We start from the raw sequence: 20,841 nt of genomic DNA, 5'->3' as shown, positions 1-20,841 counted from the left end.
ATTCTGGCGTTGTGATCAATGCATCTGTTTTCTGGCTTATTATGAGAGGATTCAAGTCAAGGTGGAGATTTGTAAGAATAGTGACTTGAATGGTGCCTTGAAGGTGTTTGGTAGAATGCGTGAAGAAGGAATGACATAAGACTAACTTTGAATGGACATATCTCTCAATCTATAAATGATTTTGAGGTGATTCAAAGTGGAGGTGATAGCTTGTTCCGAGAGCTTTCCAACGATACGTCATATGCCCAATTCCGCTGAGAAACGAGAAAGTTATGATAGTTTTACGAAGTCGCCCAATGACATTGGGCGAGGTCGCCCGATCGGGCGGCTGACCGAACAACGATCGGGCGAGAGCTCGCCCGATCGGGCGCGCAACAAAACTGGGCAAAGGGAAATTACCGCCCGATCGGGCGGCTGACCGGGTAACGCGGAAACGCGTTTTCTGTTGTGGATATAAATATGTTATTTATATCTTAGGGTTTAGACTACGAAAGCTCTCTCTATTCTCTCTGTAATCTGGTTTTCCTCACATAATAAAATATTCTCCCTCTCTCTGCCGTGGATGTAGCCAATTTGGTGAACCACGTAAATCTGTTGTCTGTTTTTATTGTTTTTTGCATTCATTATTTGTTTCTCTCTCACACCTGTTATAACATACCATTTTGGTTAACTAGATTAATTAGGTTTAATTAGTTCTAAGTATCCTGGAGTCCTAATTAAATAAGTTTTAAACAAGTTTAACTAAGTTTGTTATAGATTGTTTTACATAATTTATTCTTTGGTGGCCTTATTTCATTCAAAAATCTGTCTTTTGTTTTTAATATTTCCTTATATTTAGAATCTTTTGAGTTGATAATTTCAGGTTCATCAACTGCAAAAATGGATAAAGGAAAGGGTAAGGTGATTTATGAGAGAGTGGTTGTAGGAGATCTCTAAGATGTAGAGGACTTGGTGTTAAAATTCTTGACAAAGCTAGAGAGGAAGGAAAAAAATAAAAAGACGAAAAATATGTTTATAAAGGTGATTGTGTGTGGGTTAGAGGCTGGTGGTGGTGGGTTAAAGGCTGCTGGTGATGGTGAAACGACTGCTGGTGGTGTTGTTCACATGGTTGGGTTCGAAATACCTAAGGAGATTTTTGTGGAGGGTGAGGATGGGGCTTTCACTCGATTTATGGAAGAAGAATGGGATCACATTCTCATTGATGATGGCCATGAGATACCCATGAGCCCTTGCGTCACTGGGGAGTTGGATCCCCGAAGAACACTGTTTTCTGATCTTCCAAGGAGGGTATTAGTTGCTGATTTGGTGCCTTGCTGAGTTGCTGGTTGTGATGTAATTTTTTGATGCCTTGATGGGCCATGTAAATTGTAATCGGTAGATTTATGGATTTTTTTGTTTATGCTAGCTAGTAATGACTAACCTAACTGTCTAAGTATTAAGTAATGTTTACTTTTTATTTAGCTTTGTAATGAATGTTGGAAACTTGGCTAGTGGAATGAAACGAAATTTTTTGAAATTTCTTTTGTCCAATTCTGTTTTTATTTTGTTTTCGTTTGTTCAATACTCCAATTCTGATTTTATTTTATCTTTTTTTTTGTCCAATTTATATATTATTTATGTTATCTAAACTCTAAGTAAGCAAGTGGAGTGTGGAGATTTGGAGGGATAAAATAAAAAGAGCATTTCCAATACTTATTAAGTATTTAAGTTATTACATAATACATATTAGATATTTCTTTAATATACATTATCTTTTTGGCAAATTCTTTTAACTTTTTATGTCATATATACCAAAACAGCAAACATTAATAATGCCACTTGGTTTACCGTTAAAATACCGTATAATGGACTACTTAACAAAAAACAACCGCGTGGGGGTTGAATATTGGAGGTTTTTCAAATTTAAATGAGGTGGTTACAAATGATAGAGATCTTAATTATGTATTTATATCTTGATAAATATTATTTGTCAATTACTTTGACCAAAAAAAGTGACGAAATATTTTATGTTCAAAAATTATATAAATTGACCAAAAAAGTACTCATTGTCGTGTTGTATTGGATCAGAATAGTTTTGGGTCGGGTTTACTTGGGTCGGGTTTAGTTGGATCGGGTACTAATTGGGTTGGGTCGAAATTAGGTTGGGTCATAACTGGGTTGGGTACCAATTGGGTCGGGTCGAAATTGGATTGAGTGATAACTGGGTCGAAATTGGATTGGGTGATAACTGGGTCGAAACCGGTTGGGTCATGCGCACCTTGGAATTTACGGTTTACAATCTCCTCAAAACAAAATACAAAAGAAAAAGTATTCTGAAAGCAAAAACCCCAATGTTTTGACCAAAAACCCATAACACTGCATCACCATTATCCCACTCCACGCACTGGACGCAGTCGCAAACTTCTATTCTCTCACTCACAAATTCACAATCGCAGACTTCTTTCTCTCTCATAAAACCTCAACCTTCTCGTTGCCTCGTTCGTTGGTGGCTGGACTGGCTTCGTCCGGCGACCTCACCGGCGGTGCCTTCGTGTCGATTCGTGGTGGCTTCGTCACTGCTGGTGGCTTCGTCCTTCGTGGGCGATTCGTGGCTTCATTGGTGGCCTGGTGGGCGATTCGTGGCTTCAAGTGGTCGGAAATTTCCTTGGTGGACGACGGTGGCCGGAAAACTTCCAAGAATCGTGAATCTACTCTAGGTACATCTTAATCTACTCAATTTGCTTGATTTATTGTTTTACTTTATAGATTAGGGTTTATCAATTTCATGAGAATTGAAAAATAAATTGCAATTTCAGTTGTTATAAGGTGTTTATATATCAGATTATGTAATGTAGAATTGTTATAAATGTTGATTTTGTTGTTGTATTTTGATTTGTGTGTTATAGGTTTTGATTATTGAAATTACATTATATTTAAATTGAGTGTTATCACTTTATTGTTGATTTTGTTGATGATAGTTTATGGCTTATGAGTTATGACAAATTGACATATGTATCATTTGGTGAGATACATCAAATTTAGTTGTTAGCATGATTTGTTTTTGAATGTTAGCATGAATGATATTGTAAATCGATATCAAAACATGAAAACTCGTCGTGAGCAATTGTAATCATTTTTACTAGTATTTGGTTGTATTTTGTAGTATAATTTGGATATTTGGTTTTTCTAGTACTATTTGGTTGTATTTTGTATAATTATTGGTTATATATTTATTTTCTTTTCGATTGAAATTTAGTTTGGAGTATTTTTTATTAAAAATTATTTTGATTTACTGAACGGTAATTAATAGTGAACCACCAGTAAAAAATTCCTGGATCCGCCACTGATCCCACTCACCATGAAAGCTTCAAAGTAGACAAGTTTGAGTACTGCAACAACAAAACTCTATTTACCCCATTAAAGAAAAAAACTGTGATGCCGAATTCATGGCTTTGTCCATTCTATCTTGGAAAAAGGAGGCTCCTTGGTCTAGGTTTTCGCTGCGAAACAAACTCGTTGCTGCAAATTCAAAGCAGAAATTGTGCACGGGTTGATAACCCAGCTTCAAAATATCTTTGCAATGGAGGAAATCTTCTTAATTCATCCACAACTTATTCTACCTTCACTTTTGGTAATACCCAGTTCCCTCATTTCTGCTCTCTTTTTTTTTTCTTATGCATGTTTGTTTACATTTTTGTTCTATTTTTACTATTGGTATATTAATTTTTTTTTTTTGACGGGGGTATATTAAGTTGCTTTACTTAGATTATACTATCACATATAATTAATGTATATATCAACGAAGACTGAAACTTTTGTTTTAATAATTTTATGCTTCTTCCCTTCTTCCATGATTGCAAAGTTTTGACATTTACACTATTCATATACTAACTCTGACCATATTTGTTTGCTAATCTATACGAAACAAGATGTTATCATGTAATAATTTGTTGCATTAGTTTCAATGTATATGTTCAAAATATCAACAATTTATGTTTATTGACTAATTGAATATTAATGATATTAGTGGTCAAAGTTCCGTAAAAAAAAAAAAGATATTAGTGGTCAAAGTGATGGGTTGTAGTTATAAAAGTATGCAGGAAGACTGAAATGGAGTATTGAAGTATTGCCCAGTAAATGGTTCCACTTTGATTAGTAAGAAACTAGAATTTTTTGCACGCGATGCGTGCTTGAATTTTTTTCGAAACATAAACTCGATTTTCTTCGGCATAAGAGTCAAAATTTGAACATTAAACATACGAAGTATAATTGTTTTTAGTTGCAAAATTTATTGGTTTAGTTTCGTCACTTAAGTCTCTCACCATTCTTTTTTTTTTTTTACTTTTCAAAGTTAAATTCTATGAAAAAATAGAAATTTTATTGAATTTATTTATGATTTCTAATATTATAATTTTTTAGTTGATTTTTGAATTAAGTACAGTACTTCATAAATTGTAAAGAAAGTGGACACTTTGATTTCAAGTCAATTTTTTCATAGGTTGTAGTTTGTAAGTGAATTTTTAAGTTTTTATAAAGTTTCCTCATTTTAATGATTTGCATAACGTAAATTATGCAATTTTATGATTTTAGTTGACTTGTGAGTGATTGTTATAATTATATTTTTGTTTGAAGCCCCCTTTGATTTGTAAGTGAATTTGTAATTTAGAATGGGAAGGGGGTAATATAGTCTTTCATTCGGGGACACCATAGTTCCCCCTTCCCTTATATAATAGAGATATGTTGTACTTTAATTTTTGAATGATATTTTACATAAACCTTTTTACCTTGATAATTAATCGCTATTATATAATAGAAAAAGATAGGTCCAAATATATGTAAAAGTTTCATTATATATAGGAAACACTATAAAAAAGTAAATAATTTTTTTCCTTGTCTAACTTCTAAATTCTGATTTCACTACAAATACACCTCTATTTTTTTATCATGACCCACCATTAATTGTTAATGGTTTTTTTTATAAGTAAATTTTTGTAAATGTTTTTGTATGTATTGACGTTCTAGGTTATTAGTTTTAGTTTGTATATTAATTTTAAGTTTTAATAAAGTTTCCTGATTATTTGAGTGATTTGCGTGATTTTATAACGTGATTTTGTCAATTGTATGAGTGATTTGTAAAGTTTCTTCTTTTAAGTGATTTGTGAGCAAGTGTTGTAAATTAATTTTCAGTAGTTTTCTTTGAGTGTCGATTTTGATTTTTGACATTCCTTTTGTAATTTAGAAAGAGAAGGGGGCAAAATAGGCATTTCTAAAAAGGACACCATTACTCCCCCCCTTCCCTTATATAATAGAGATAAAAGAACTCACTTACTTGAATTTTTTGAATTTCAGGTTCATCTTCAGGCTATTGGGCAGCTGGAAATGGTAGAGTAGGAGTAGGAGGTTGTGATAGATTAGGAATTAGCTCACTATTAATGTGCCAATATAGGAGCATTTTCGGATTCTCTAATCTGGCTGGGCCTAGCACTTGCTCAGCAGAAAGTTCAGAATTCAACAGTAATATTTCTGAGCTCGCTGAAGAGAATCTCATTGAAGTTGTGAAAACAAAAGGCTTGAGCCGCAAGCTAGTGGACTTTACACAGGTTGACAAGGAGTTGCTTCCTACTGCAATTATTGTGGGGCGGCCAAATGTGGGCAAATCTGCCCTCTTTAACCGGTAGTTATTTTGAAACCTTAATTGGGTTGTTGCCGTGCTGAGTGAATAATAGCTTAATTGGATATTGATTGTGTATGTGAACTTTTGAGTAAATTATTGTCATTGTAGTTTGATTCGGCGGAGAGAGGCACTAGTATATAATACTCCTGCTGATCACGTGACTCGTGATATACGGGATGGGATTGCCAAACTGGGTGATTTACGGTTCCAGGTACTTGATTCAGCTGGCTTAGAAGCGGCAGCTACTTCAGGGTCTATTCTTGAACGGACTGCAGATATGACCGCCAATGTGTTGTCAAGATCCCAGTTTGCCATCTTCTTGATAGCTGCACGGTATGTGTTATTTTGAATTTGTTTAAGGAAAATTTGTCAAAAACAACCTTTTGGGGAAGAGGGAGGGGTCGCTGCCGTGAAAGGGATATAGTTAGGGTTGTGAACATCGTGAAAGGGCGGTTTCATGGGTGGATCTGGGAAGTGGGGCAGTTTCGTGGGTGGGGCTATAGGGTGGTCAACGCTTGAAAATAAAGTCAATGGTCTATTCTGGCCAAAAGGTTTAATGTGACAAAAAAAATTCGTTTAAGGTTTGTCTTGACAAAAAAGGTTGTTTTTGACAAAAAGTGGCTTATAATAGATTGTTTTTGACAAATTTTCCTTTGTTTAATTCTTGGTCTGTGCCACAAACTGAAGTCCTGTTTCCTGTCTATCTTGAGGGTATAATGTTAGATTTAGCAGAAATTATATTGGAGATTTAAATTGTTCGAGTTGGATCAGCCATGGAAAGTAATGATTGTAACAAAAAGATGTGTATTGGCATGTTGAATTAGTGACTACTGAAGTTAAGACACTAGGGAAGTGAGAAGTTTTAGAAAAAAAATTCAATGTGCTGTGTTGAATCAAGGAATATCATATGTTTTGAGTCTTTTGTCTTCTCTATTGACACTTCATTCACAATTGACAGTTGAGTTATATGTTGAAGTTTCCTACTTCCAATTTTGTAGAGATGGCTTGCAATCCATGGACTTGCAGGTTGGGAAGTGGCTACGTAGGCATGCACCTGGAATTAAAATCGTTCTAGTGATGAATAAATCTGAATCACTAGATGAGTCAGATGGTTCATTGGCTGCAGCTGCTGGTGAAGCATACAGATTAGGTTTTGGGGACCCGATTGCTATATCTGCAGAAACTGGACTAGGCATGGCAGAACTTTATGATGCTTTAAAGCCCTTGCTGGAGGAGCATATGGTCCAAGTCCTAAATGGTATGTAGTTGTTCCGTTTTTTTCTCTGAAGACCTGTGGTTGGTTCGTCAGTTTACATTACGGCTTTCCCTTAATATAAGAATGCTTAATGTTTATTACCAAACGGGAACCTGTTGTTTTATCTGATTAGACTGGTATGTGTATGAGGAGTATGTGAGGCTGATTTAATAATCTGATTGGAGATGCAACTGCAGCGCTAACCCCATCTCCCCCTAAAACCCAAAAGAAAGTGAATTTTCAGTGAAGTCAAGGAATTTTTTTGTATTAGTGCTTATGTGCTTGGTAAAAGATGAGAAAGACGCAAAAGGAGTAGATTGTAAAACTGCTGAGTGCTGAAAAGGGGAAATGGAACAGACCCTTAAGAGATTGGGTGTGTGGACTCCATATTTGTTTAGCTATCCCCTTCAAAAGGTGAGCTGCTCTTTGCCAAGGACTTAATCGAGTCTTTTGCAGATCATGCAAAAGGAACCAATGCAGGAATTAGGTCAAATTTTGAATACTGATAGGGCTACAGTTACAAATATAGGTTTACTTAATACTTATTTACTCGTGCCGCTTGTGGTTGGTATTCTTGCCCAGACCCAGCTTTAGATCTGGTTGACACTGACAATAACTTCCATGAGTAATAGAAGATGCCAAGATATCTACCTGAGGACGTGCAGATAGCAGCAGAGTTGTTGGTCTGGGTTTTATAGAATATAGCATGTCCCTGTTAACTTTCTTTTTCATCTATTTTATGATAAACATTACAGCTGTTATTTTTGCCTCCTTTTATATTTTAGTGTAGTACTTCCTCCGTTCTTCAATAATTGCAACATGTAAGGTTGTACATTTTTTGAGGAGATGAGAGAGATAGAGAGAGATGAAAAAAGGGACCCATGTGATGAGGAGAGAGAGAGAGAGAAATCATAGTCAAATTTAGTAGTGTTGCAATTAATATGAAACTTCTAAATAAGGGAAATGTTGGAATAATAAAAGAGCAGAGGAAGTATATGGGTGGGTCGGGGGGAGCTGTTTTATATTCTAGTTTATAGACAAGTTATTAGTACAAGAGAAGGGTTATATAATTATATCATATATGGCATATTCATGCTGTCTTTCTTTTAATATATGTTGTATTCAGGTGTTATTGGGGGGGGGGGGGGTTTCAAGGCGAGCGCTGGGATGTTGGGAATAATTTCTTAGAGCATCTTTATTTAGTTGGAGAAAGTAAAAGAAATATAGGTACTGGAAATAGCACAAAACTGGCATGTTAAAATAACTTGTTCAATAGCTACCTATGCTACTAGTTAAAGAAGGTTAGACTACTCTTAGAAATCGTAAGTTGAATAGTTTTCACTCAATCTTGCACAATAAGTGAACATTAAGTTAATTCAGGCTATGTTTAGTTCACCTGAAATTTTCTGATCTGAACTTATTTTTTCTGATCTGATCTGATCTGAACTTATTTTTTCTGATCTGATCTGATCTGAACTTATTTTTTCTGATCTGATCTGGATCTGATCTGATACTGATTTACAAGATCTTTATTATTAAAATATATTATTATATTATATTATTACTTTGTAAATCATTATTATGCAATACATTATAAGATCTTCTTTATAGTATTACTATTATTATCATTTTATTTCTATTACAACTTTTACACAACTTTTATTATTAATAATAATAATTATTATTATCATTATTATAAGAACAACAATAATAATTATAATCATAATTATTATTATTACTAAAAATAATTATATAACTCAAGTCATTATTTTATAAGAGCACCTATACAATGTTTCACACTTTCCCTTAAAAAATTTTCACACTTGAGAAGTCGGCAAACTCAACTTTTTTTTTTTTTCCATATAAAATAAAATAAGATATACAAACAACTATGACTTGAGCAATAAATAAAATAAATATCGTGCAACTTCAAATAGCTAGAGAGATTTGGAATTCGGTAGGAAGAGGTATACCGAATCTAAATTTATAATTTGTATCTCACACTTAGCTTATTTTGAAATGTAATCCGAACTTAGTAGTTTCGTTGTCATGAATTTGAGCTATCATTATTATATATTTCTTATTTTTGCGTCAATCTTATGTTCTTAACACGTGGCTTTTAATTTTCTATTATTTAATAACAACAAAATAACTTAATATAATGATAACAATGACATTTATAATGGTAACAACAAGATTAATAATAATTACCAATATTAATAATTAATAAGTACAACAACAACTAATAATCTTTTGAACAAATGTACTAGTAAATAATAATACTCCTTTGTATTTTTTTATCTTTCTCACTTAGAATCTTGACACTATTCACAATTAGAGAGAATCTTTTAGATTTTTCTCAATATATAAGAAAAAATATAGTCATTTGGGGTCTTGTTTGATTCGTCTCAATAATAATGAGTTTTTGAATATAAGCATGATATGATCTGAAAAGATTATTTGATGTGATTGTTGTCTGATCTGATCTGATCTGAACTTATTTTTTCTGATCTGATTTGAACTTATTTTTTCTGATTTGATCTGATCTGATTAGATCTGAAATAAGCAAAAATAAGGTGAACTGAACATAGCCTCAGCCAGCTCTTATCCTTGATCGCTTGCATTTACAGATTTATTTTGAATTTTACTGATTGGTACAACTGATTCAGCTTTGCTCCTCAATTTTGTGTCTCTGGGGCACTGTGAGGATGTGCACTTGCAATACCTGATCCCTATGCTCATATACAAGTGCATGTGCGTTGATGTATAATCCCCATGTTCATATTGAGGTTCACTTGCATTTTCTTTACGCTCTCTCCCGCCCTTTTGTCCTTTTTGTGGCTGTGGTTGAGGATCAGTAAAATTTCTTCTTTATTGTCACAGATTATGTTCTCAATTGTTTGATGGTCCTGTGCATTGTTGTCAATGTATCACTTGCTGCCTAATTTTGATTCTCTTGCTACATTTGACAAGATTTTACTTGCACCATCTCATGATTCTTTTGAATATTGCCGTATTCTTAGATGAAGCTACTCAGGGAAGTTGTTCTTCTGAGACTCAAGAATCTAAGTTACCATTACAGCTAGCTATTGTTGGACGGCCCAATGTTGGGAAGTCAACCTTACTGAATACATTATTACAAGAAGAGCGTGTTCTGGTAGGGCCAGAAGCTGGTTTGACAAGAGATTCTATTCGAGCTCAGTTTCAGTATGATGGAAGAACTGTATATATGGTAGGGTTGTTATCTTATTTCTTAAGTTCTCCTTTTACTTTCTAATCTGGTTTACTCATGCCGATGTTATCATAATCTTATTAATCTTATGAACAAAGGACTTGTAGCAATCTATAACAGTGTTTGTCATTAATGTTTCTGCCGTTCCATGCCTTTGGAAATTATTTCTTAATGATAAAATATCACTTTTTAGTCTCTTCTCTTATGGGTCATGAAGGTAACATGTCAAAAGCAATGTTGTAGTTGCTACATGCGAGGTAAATTCTTTGACTAGTCTGCCAGTTTGCTTCACATAACTTCATGCTTCTGACTCTGTAACTTTGTGCAAGTCTTTTTCGAATATATGACCTTATTTCCTTGACGAGTTGACTCAGCTTTTTTTGATGTTATGCACATCTGATCCAGACCTTCTTTTCCCTTGTTATGAGCTTACATAGGGGAAACTCTCGTTGTTCGGAAAATTATGTCCATCAAGGATCTCTTAGCATCTTCTGATAGGAAGTACATATCTATCATCACATATATCAGACCCTGCAGCTTTCAGTCTTTGAGACATACAATTTTACATATAGATGCTTACGAATTTAAAGTGCAACCCTTGTAAAGTCTTGATCTATCTACTTTAAATCTTAATTGTGTAGTCTGAATCCTATTATTGACGTCTGCTCCATGCATAAGAGGTTATTGTATCGGTCATTCTGTGGCTGGTTCTTTATTTGAGGGTTCAGAGGTTATTTTATGATCCAGTTTTCACCAATTAGTCTGACTATGCATTCACAATGTTTAAATTGATATTAGTTGTATAATAATTACTGCGTAGCTGGTCCTTTTTTGAGGGTTGAGACTTGAGAGTTTATTTCCATGACACAGTTTTATCTGAACCTACTCTAATTGTGCATTCACAATGTGCTATCTTAGTAGTCTGCTCTACGAACCCTCCGCATACTCTCTTAGAGACAAATTCTCTGTTCCATATATGATGGGTTTGGCACAGAGCGACTAAAATTTTTCTGTTATCTCCTGTCAATTTATTTATGCTTTGCCTTCCTGAAGCTGCCACCGTGTCCTTAAGGCCTCTTAAAGTCTTAATCTGATATTTTAGCCTCTGCTTGTCTAGCTGCAACCCTGAAAAGACCTATTGCTCATTGAGACAATACACTCTCTATAGATTTTTTTTAGAATTATAGTCTTATAGAAATGTATGGAAAGACCATACTTCAGATAATAAAAAAAAGAAGTCCCTAGTAGATATGTCTCTATTAATAACATGTTCTAACTTTTTATGGGACCTGTATAGTAGTTTCACCTCCTGGTTTGTTTGGTAATATAAGATTTGACCGATCCTCTTTGATATTCCAAAATGATTCACATGAATTGTCAAGTGGGTAGATTTCTAGACTTTTACTTAGAATATGTGATATATATTGATACTTTGTAGCTTGCTTTTCTTAAATCAGGTTGACACTGCTGGGTGGTTGGAGAGGACAAAAGAGAAAGGCCCAGCTTCCTTGAGCATTATGCAGACCAGGAAAAATCTTATGAGGGCACATGTAGTTGCATTGGTCCTTGATGGAGAGGAGGTGAGCCGTTGATGTTTTCTTGCGTTGTTATGTGGTTATGGTTGACAAAAGTTATATTAATGAAACATGGGAAACCACACCAAATTACCCAACAAGCTAAAGAATGAGGTATAGAAAAACAACATTAACACCAAAAAGACCAACCCATATCAAGGAGGAGCCTCAAGACTGAAGATGTCTCAATTTCATATGTATGCATCGTTATCCTTATATATTCAAAAATCTTAGAGATGGTTGTTTTTCTATTTAAGATGGACTTAATAAGAGATTCTCTTTATTGGTTAAGAATATGAATATCAATATAGATAGAGAATGCCACAATACAAAGTCTTCCAGAGTAGCACATACATAAAAAGCAAGGCAGAGGGGAAAGAAGAAAGGGTGGAGTGTCCTACTTAGGGTTAAGTACCTGATATATAAATTTCTGGCATTATAGCTAAATGTAAATATATTGATTAGCTTAGTCAAGTCTCAAACTGTGCCTCAGTGCCTGCTTATTATAGATTGGGTTAGCTTCCCTCTCTTATTGGTTTGCTTTAGTCATTTTATCCTGCTTATAGTTTCTTCATTCCGGCTTTCAGGTTGCAAAGACTAGGAGGAGCTTGAAGCATGCTGAAATAGTTATAGCTAGACAGGCAGTGGAAGAAGGCCGTGGTTTGGTAGTGATTGTGAACAAAGTGGATCTTTTGAAAGCAAAACAGAAACCCAAGTTATATGAAGATGTCGTGAAAGCTGTTCCTGAAGAGATCCAGAAACTTATACCACAGGTTTGCCTTTTGAAACTTCAGTTCCATTGCTCTTCTAAGTCTGATGTGTGGCTAATCCTTCTTGATGAGTTAGCTATGTTCCTTTCCAAGTGCAGATATGCTAACGAAGGAACCTATGGTTCCCCCAATTTTAGCAGTACCAAAATTTAAAAGGTCTGTTTTGTAGTATATGAGGATGAAGATGGGAATGATGAGTTGATTCCCCCATGTTTCAGCTGTTTATAAGTGAGTGTGTGAGTAAGAGAATGAATTGGAGTCTTGAAAAAATTAAGCTTTCTTCCTATGCTTTTGAACTTGAGGAAGGTGAGTGGGGAGGTTTGACTTCCATGGAGCTTATAAGTCTCTGAAATGTTGTTTACTTGTTTCTAAAAAAAGCCCTTATGTTCATCAGAGTTCCTGTTATTCCTGGACAACTTATGAGCATGTGCAGATATTTAGTGATTTTGATGAGCATGTCTTCATCCTTCTCTCCCGACTTTTTTCTTCACCTATAAATCACCTCGATAAGTGAATTCCTTTTTTTTCATCTCAAACTCTTGGCAATGTAATATTGTCTTACCTAAGAACATGAATTTCAATCTAATCAAACCACTTAACTTGTCAGGCACCAAAAAGTATACTGAGTTCATGAGATTTTTTTTTTGGGTTGGTTAAACTAACCCACTTTTATCATCAGGTAACTGGAATACCAGTTATATTTGTTTCTGCATTGGAGGGAAAGGGTCGGATTGCAGTCATGCGTCAGGTTATTGAGACTTACGATAAATGGTGTCTACGACTGCCAACAGCCCGACTTAATCGTTGGTTGCGCAAGGTGTGTTTCTTTCCTTCACAGCTCATCAAGATAATTTCCTTTGCGATCTGACACAAGTATCGTAATGTGTGTTTTTGATTCCACTAGTGATGACAAAGCAGGACTCGGTGTCCTAGTTTTGCTTTTGTTAACTTCTTTTGTCTTGTTGTGATTCATCGTGTTACACTTGATGATTTTTCTCTATGATTACCGGATATAGCTTCTTGGTCAGCGGCAGGCGGAACCAGTGGTCAGAACATGGCATGGTGTTGGTTTAGGAACAGTGCATGTTAATGAATCCTACATTTATTCTAGCTTAGATATATGACGTTCTGCATACGCATTTGTACTTGCACTTGCACATCATAAAGGTGTTAATTCTCTGGTTTCAGGTTATGAGCAGACACTCCTGGAAAGATCAGGCTGCACAACCAAAGGTCAAGTACTTCACACAGGTGAAGGCTCGACCACCGACATTTGTTGCCTTTGTGAAGGGCAAAACTGAGCTATCAGATACAGAAATACGGTTTTTAACCAAATCTTTGAAGGAAGATTTTGATATGGGTGGGGTCCCAATTCGGATCTTGCAGCGATCTCTATCAAGGCATGAGGCCCCCAGCAAGAGCTTCTCTTCTAAGAGCAGTCATACCGGAAAAGTGGTAGAAAGAGCATCTTCTGATAAACGGAGTGTCGTATAAAATGAGGTTTCAAATCAACATAATCATTAAGCATTTTGTTGCCATCCTTTACCTAAATCAAAACACTGTCCTTACGCCCGAATAGGGAGTTCTCAGGTTTGCTAATGTCAAATCATTGTATACGGGAACTGAATGTAGAAATTACTGGTTCCCTCAGAGGTTCATGTAATGAATGAAGCTATGGTTCTACGGTGATAAAGACAATAAGCCTTCAGATTTGCCTAGATGCAGGTCTAGCTTAGGACATCAAGGTAGATGCTGGCTTTCAACTCTGGGCAGCAAGTGCCTAAATGGCTGAACTGATAGCAATGCCTCAAATGGCTGGTGTCTTTATCAAGGATGGTGATGGGAAGAATGTATCCTCTCCACGAAAAGCAAACCAACAGTTACAGATCAATGCTGAACAGCCGATGAATTATCATGGAGATAACCATGTCAAATGTATGTGCAACAGTGCATGGAATTGCCGTGGACATCCATGTGAGCCTTCATTATGCAGCAAGAACATCAAGCAAAGTTGTTGATTGTCTAGCAAAAGGAGCACGTTACAATTGCCAGTTTTTGTAGGATAATGTGATGCATACATATTCTAGTTTGTCCCACGCCCAAACGAACTAGGCCGATGGCCCGATACTACTTAGGGCTTACTTGAATTGGGATAATGTATTTTGGAGATTTTGGAACAAATAATGGAGCTAATGAAGGTGAATGAGGGAGTGGGGTGGTGAAGGTAATTACTTATGATATATCTCCAACGTCAAAATGAGTCGTCTTCATTTTTCCCTCGCATTATTTACATAGCTCTTTTACCACTATCTAGATCCGTCTTCATTTTTCTTTTATTACCTCTTTAGGGGTTGTTTGGTTCACTATTTTTGAATTTTAAGAAACTGAATCAATTATCGATTTCCTTTCTTCTTGTTTGGTTCAACCTTTCATTAATCCCTTATCATTACCTTCCCTCCCCCTTAAGTAACAAAATCCATTACTTGAAATTAATGGTTACCTTTCATTTCTATTCCTTGGTTTGAACCAAACACAATAAAGATAATCATTTTTGTTACCATTCTCCTCCTCTATTTGTATCTTTTCCCTTTCCATTCCATATCTTGAACCAAATGATCTCTTAATGTTTTCATTTACCTACTCATTGCATCTTTTGAGGGTAGTTATTTTCTAACTTTATCATTTGATTTATGATCGTTTGGGTCCAAAATCTTTCGGCATGACAAGTTTAATACATCTATTTGTCCTTTTGTGCTCTTATAAAAAGAAGAATTCAATCCGATTTGACAAATTTAGAAATCTATAAAAAGTGAAAGGAGAAAAGAAAAGGTAAAAAAAATACATTCTTGCATTTTCCTGAATTGAATTGAACAAGCCCGAATAATCTAAGGGATAAAATATATGGGCTTAAATCATATGCTTGGAATGAGGGTAATTGTTTAGGTTCATATTTATTCCCTCCAATGAGGGGACCTATGCGGCTATGCCCCCCTTAGGGTAATAAACTAATAATTCACAGGGTAATTTTTATTCCATTATGTGGCTTTCTCACTCTCCTCGAGTCTCTGTGCTATGTGTCTCCTTTGGTCTCTCTACTATATCTCTTATAGTCTCTCTTGTAATACCAAATGCAAGAATGATCTTCCTTAGAATGTGTTACCTCATACCAAACCCGCTACTAATTACTAATTAGTTTCCTCTCACAGTTACCTCTCAAATTATTTCCCATAACAGTTTCTCTCCTAATCATTAATCTCTTAAAAGTTTTCCTAAATACAGGCGACCCCTTAAAATGATTACGAGAAAAATCAAAAAGTGATTTTATTAAATAAAAGTTATCCAACACTTATAATCATCCAAAGGATCTAAAATCTCATTGCAAATAAAAAAATCTTCTAAACCTGCTACAGCCAAAAGGAGTCAAATTTAGAAGTATAAATAATTTTTTTCCCATAAATAATTAAAACGAGTAGGGTTACATTCAGTGTTTCAGACATTCAGTAAATAAAAAATAACCGCGAATACCTTGATGACCGTTACTTCCCGCCAAAAAACCCTAACCTTTGTTCTACATTTATTTATAAATAAATTAAATTATACCCTTCTTCTCTTCCATAACCTTCCAACTTCATTACATTTACTGCAGTCTGCAACAACAATAAACAAAACCCAGAACCCAGAACCCAGATTCTATTTTCTCTCTCCTCTGCTGCTCTGCAACTTCAAGAAATGGAGTCATGGGAATCATCACTATCATCAGATGTAACAACAACCCCAAACAAAAAACACCCTCATTCTCTCTCCTCAACCTCTGCTATCCCTATGATTTCTACTCCTGAGCCTCGTCAGATCCGCATTGCCAAACCCGCTTTCGCTTCCGGTTTTGATCTTCCCCAGCTCAGTTATGGAGTTTGTGAGTCTGGGATGTTTCAGGAATTCCAGAAATGCCCCTCAAGGTTGCCCCAAAAGTAATACTCTTACTAATTTTTAATCTTGTTTGTTTGTTTGTTTGTTTTTATTGATTTACAGGTTTTGAGATTTCAAATGATTTTGATTCTATTAAAATGTGGATGTTTATGGTGTTATGATGATTGATTCATTCCAGGTTGAATTTCACTTTTAATTTTTTGGGTAAATCTGGGGGTTTTAGATTTGCCAGAATTAGGGTTTTGGAAATTAGGGTTTTAGGGGTTTTTTTTCGGCTCTAAATGTTTTACTGCTGTACCAGTGTGATCTTGTTGTTGAATATTTTTGCTGATATTTGAGTTTGGATGTATACCCTTTGACTAATTTAGTATTTTAGAGGGTTAATTTCATACAATCGTGAATGCTTCTGTAAATTTGATAAATTTAGGGTTTTATCGGAGTAAATATAAAATGTTACAAATTACCGGAAATAAATTAATGGTGTTTGTTTCTCAATCTGGGTTGAGATCATGTAAGCAGAAAGTGTATGAATCTAAGATTATATGTGGGGTAATTATTGAACCTTGGATTATTGTGAAGAATGTTATTATTGGGTTAATTGTTACTGTGGCTATATAAACCTGGAAGCTGACTGTTTCAAATTTTATCTGATATCTTGCGTTCGTTGTCCGTAACTGGGGAAATGAATCGGAATTTTTGCTGATTTTCCTTTAAATCCTGTATGAGAGAAATGGGGTATAGTAGTTGAACTGATAAGTCTTGGTTGATTGGGTTTTTGGTTCTTGTAGACAGTAAACAAGATACTAGAGTGTTGTAGAAGTATCTCAATGATGATATTTTCGACTTTTGTGATATACTAATCCTGTAATGATGGAATTACCAGGTATGAGGTGCTGTGTGAGTTCTTCAATGCAATGGTTAATTCAATTCGGTTGTTCAGGCTGAAAAGACTGCCATCAACAGTTGCTCAGCTTTCTCGAAAGATAGAGTTTTTGACAAATAGGTAACAGAAAACCCTTAGCTGTTTAGCATCCTCCATGTTTCTCCCGCTTACCAATTGTAATTTATTGGGTTATCTAGCTAAATCTTCATTGTATTTCTCTGAATTGCTATAGGAAGTTCACATTACATCACCTGGGTCAGTTGAAGCACATCATGCCAGAGGTGATTATGGTAAAGAAAATTCGTGTTGAAGACAGGGAAACAAACTGTATGAAGGAGGAGCTTTTTGTGTCACTTGAGGTGGATGCAGCAGTGGCAACTGAAGAGCACATGAAAGGCGGCGGTGGATTTTCTCGATTGAAACAGATCTTTCATTCACGACTCACTGATTATTCCAGAACCCATGATGAGGTATATTTCTTTTTCTGAATCAATAACTTTTGACATTGAATTTTTGTTTTAATATGGAGGCTGTTGAACTTAAATTAATGCAGCGGTTTTTGTTTCTGATCAGGATGATGATGTTCCAGAGGGAGATTTACCTCAGCTGTTTTATCAGCCAAAGCAGGAATCTGAACCAAACATGTGCCAAACCCCTGCCCCACTGGCAGTATTACATACTGCTCCCTCTTTTAAGAGGCGGTTCTCATCTAGGGCTTTGGGTGCTTCGGTTTCTCAGTCCCCCCTAGCTGAGCCATCATCTCAATTGCGAGAAATTCCTATCAAAGAGGTCATTTCCATTGAGGCTAAAGATGAACCTTCCATTAGCATAATTGGAAGCAATGCTACACCTCTAAGACTCACTTCAACAACCGCCAAACTCGCTTCAGCACCCGCCAAACTCGCGTCAACACCCGTCAAACTTGATTTAACACCTGCCAAACTCGCTTCAACACCGACAAAACTCGCTTCAACACCTGCAAAATTCGCTTCATCACCAACAAAACTCGCTTCAACACCTGCCAAACTCGCTTCAACACCGGCAAGGCTGATGTCAGCCACACCTGCATTGCTGCCGCCAAAACGGTTTGTGATGTCCCCGGATCATGATTATACTTGTGATTTGTCCACCAAGTCAGCAAAGCGTAGGGCCCTGAATTTTGATCAGACTAGCAATGACATTGAGGATCAATTGAGTCAAGTTGGTGAGAAAGGGATCAATTGTCCAGCAGAAAAAAGGCGACAAGAACTGATGGCTGAAGTACCCAAACTATATGACATGATTGTTCTTCTGTTCCAGTCTATGAGGCGCTCTGTTGTCACAAAAGAGGAGCTTATTTACAAACTAATCACAGTCCACTTGGATATTGTTGATAGAAGTAAGGGTTTTCTTCATCCTTGTGATTCTTGACCGAACTTTATTTGTTGCTGACCATTCTTGACCGAACTTTCATTGTATTCTGCAGTCGAGGTTGAGAAGCAGCTCGAGTTGCTAGAAGAAGTTGCGCCAGACTACATCTCAGAAGTGCATTCTCTCAGTGGGGATACTCTCCTACGGTGGGTTCTCTTGATTGCCTATTTCTAGTAATAAATTTTATGTCTTGCCAGTGATCGCTAATGTTCATGTTTATTTGCTTTTGCAGACTCAACAAATCTTCATCTCCTGAATCATTACGCATGAAGCTGCTAGAAGCAAATTGAGACTACAAGGTTTCCAGAATTTGACAGTATAAAAAGTAAATGGGATATTTTTTACTGTATTGGGTCATTTAAGTTAGATAACAAGAATAGCAAGATGGATGCATCATGTATGTCCCTTCAGCCATATTAAATTTTGTGCATGTTTAGTGTATATCCTATTAGAATACTTGTAAAACCAGTTTTTTATTTAATTAAGGAATCAATCAAATTCTTGCTCATGTTGGTTTCATCAATAATCATTTGTACAAGGAAAATGTACCTGAGTATCTTGAACGAATTCTGCCATAGATGGGTACCTAAGGATATAAGTTTCTCCCAGAAATGAAGAAATCATCATAAATATACTATCTTTGAACTTTTTCTGTATCATTTTGTGCGACTCTATTGGGAGGATGCGCCTATATTATAAAACTTCATGTCCCTTGAGAATTGAGAGGGATTGGTGGATACATATTCATGCAAGTTATAATGGTGGATGCCCATATATTTTTAAAACTTTACCATTTGAAAGCATTAGGAACAATAAAACTGTCCTGGCTTTGACGAATGTGGCGACTACATTTGCTTTAACAAGGGTCTGGTAACTGATGCAACAAATTAATTCTTTTTGCTTCAGCTTTCCTAGGCAGTGTACAATCTACTCACTATTCACTAGAGATACACATTAATAATGAGATCCAACTCACGGATTTCAATTTTGTAACAAGAAACATAGCTTATTAAATGAAATTTCAAATCCCAAAAACTGAGTATAAAACATCTTACTAACAATATATATGGCAACTTATGGCAAAATTGTGAACTAGTACCATGACACTGATTTTGTAAAATAGTACTTTTTATAATACCGAATTTGTGAGCTAGTACCTTTATTGTTTTTTCTCGTCAACTAGTATATTAAAGTATGTAATTATTTTAATATTAGTACCTTACTTAGAATTTTAGGTCAAAATGGTCATTTATCCAGTATTGACCTTCTATTTCCCTCCAAATCTTGCGTTTTTTATCTTCAACTCGCACATATGCTCCCTCTCTCTTTTAACCCCTTTTGATTTCCCCTTTCCCTTCTTCATCTTCTTTACTCCTACCACCAGCCTCTCTACCACAGCAGTAAATTCTCACTCCCTCTCTCTCTCTTTCTCATCTTCTTCACTGTGAGTTACTATCACAATACTATTAGACCACAACAAGCAAATCTCACACTTGTCATATCCATTGGAGTGAGAACTTAGCCATTGTGGAAATCCAAAACAAATTCAGCCCTAACATCTTTTTAAATAACCCAAAATACATTGAGGAAACAAAGCTTTAAAACTGAAACTTACCTACCTTGAAACCCAATAACCAGAACTAAATCGCCTTTAAGAAAAGAGAATTTGAAGATGGAGCAAAAAATTTACAAATGGGAGATAGGAGAGTTGAGGTTTTAAATGGGAGGTTTAAAAGGAACGATTGGTATTGTGTTCGATCTCATTGAGAATTACATCCCATGCGCAAGATTTGGAGGGAAATACAGAGTCAATGTCGGATAATAGACAATTTTGGCCGAAAATTTTACGTGAAGTACTGAAATCAAAACAATTATTTACCTTAGGATAATAGCTGAAAAGTAAAGGTACTAGTTTACAAAATCAGTTAAAAACACACTAGTTCACAATATATCCAAAATATATCAAATGAGATATAATAGCACAAGCATCTCTGAAATACTTCTAAAATTATAGCGGTCGTGAAAACTTTACAAAGAAATATTGGAACACAACAATGACAAACCCAAAAAAAATTGAGACTTTTGGCATTGCATGCCTAGACGTCATTAGCAATATGCTTTGTATGAAAGGCCAGTA

At 35.5% G+C, this 20,841-nt stretch overlaps 2 protein-coding genes across 4 annotated transcripts; both read left to right on the top strand.

The window, feature by feature from the left end:
• Window positions 1-2,315: 2,315 nt before the first annotated feature.
• LOC104908706 (hypothetical protein) lies at window positions 2,316-14,724 on the top strand. Of its 3 annotated transcripts, none has more exons than XM_057396157.1 (10): window positions 2,316-2,377; window positions 3,335-3,610; window positions 5,329-5,653; window positions 5,762-5,986; window positions 6,652-6,911; window positions 9,932-10,140; window positions 11,598-11,720; window positions 12,302-12,487; window positions 13,164-13,301; window positions 13,673-14,724. In XM_057396157.1, exons 2-10 carry the CDS (start codon window positions 3,415-3,417, stop codon window positions 13,976-13,978), a joined length of 1,968 nt encoding a protein of 655 aa, XP_057252140.1. In that variant the 5' UTR covers window positions 2,316-2,377; window positions 3,335-3,414; the 3' UTR covers window positions 13,979-14,724. The 3 variants fall into 3 exon arrangements, with proteins under 3 accessions (XP_057252140.1, XP_048503821.1, XP_048503819.1); XM_048647864.2 differs by lacking the exon at window positions 2,316-2,377 and adding an exon at window positions 2,384-2,696 and having other exon boundaries at window positions 3,301-3,610; XM_048647862.2 differs by lacking the exon at window positions 2,316-2,377 and adding an exon at window positions 2,384-2,696 and having other exon boundaries at window positions 3,290-3,610.
• A 1,367-nt stretch (window positions 14,725-16,091) lies between these two features.
• On the top strand, window positions 16,092-19,210 carry LOC104908707 (CDT1-like protein a, chloroplastic). Its single transcript, XM_010697850.4, has 6 exons — window positions 16,092-16,452; window positions 17,295-17,414; window positions 17,527-17,764; window positions 17,868-18,672; window positions 18,760-18,850; window positions 18,937-19,210. Exons 1-6 carry the CDS (start codon window positions 16,214-16,216, stop codon window positions 18,992-18,994), a joined length of 1,551 nt encoding a protein of 516 aa, XP_010696152.2. The 5' UTR covers window positions 16,092-16,213; the 3' UTR covers window positions 18,995-19,210.
• The last annotated feature ends 1,631 nt before the right edge of the window (window positions 19,211-20,841 follow it).

The sequence above is a fragment of the Beta vulgaris genome, chromosome 7 (assembly GCF_026745355.1).
Source record: "Beta vulgaris subsp. vulgaris cultivar EL10 chromosome 7, EL10.2, whole genome shotgun sequence".
NCBI classification, from domain to species: Eukaryota; Viridiplantae; Streptophyta; class Magnoliopsida; order Caryophyllales; family Amaranthaceae; genus Beta; species Beta vulgaris.
Note: the sequence above shows the minus strand (reverse complement) of the source record. Positions and strands in the feature narration are given on the sequence as shown.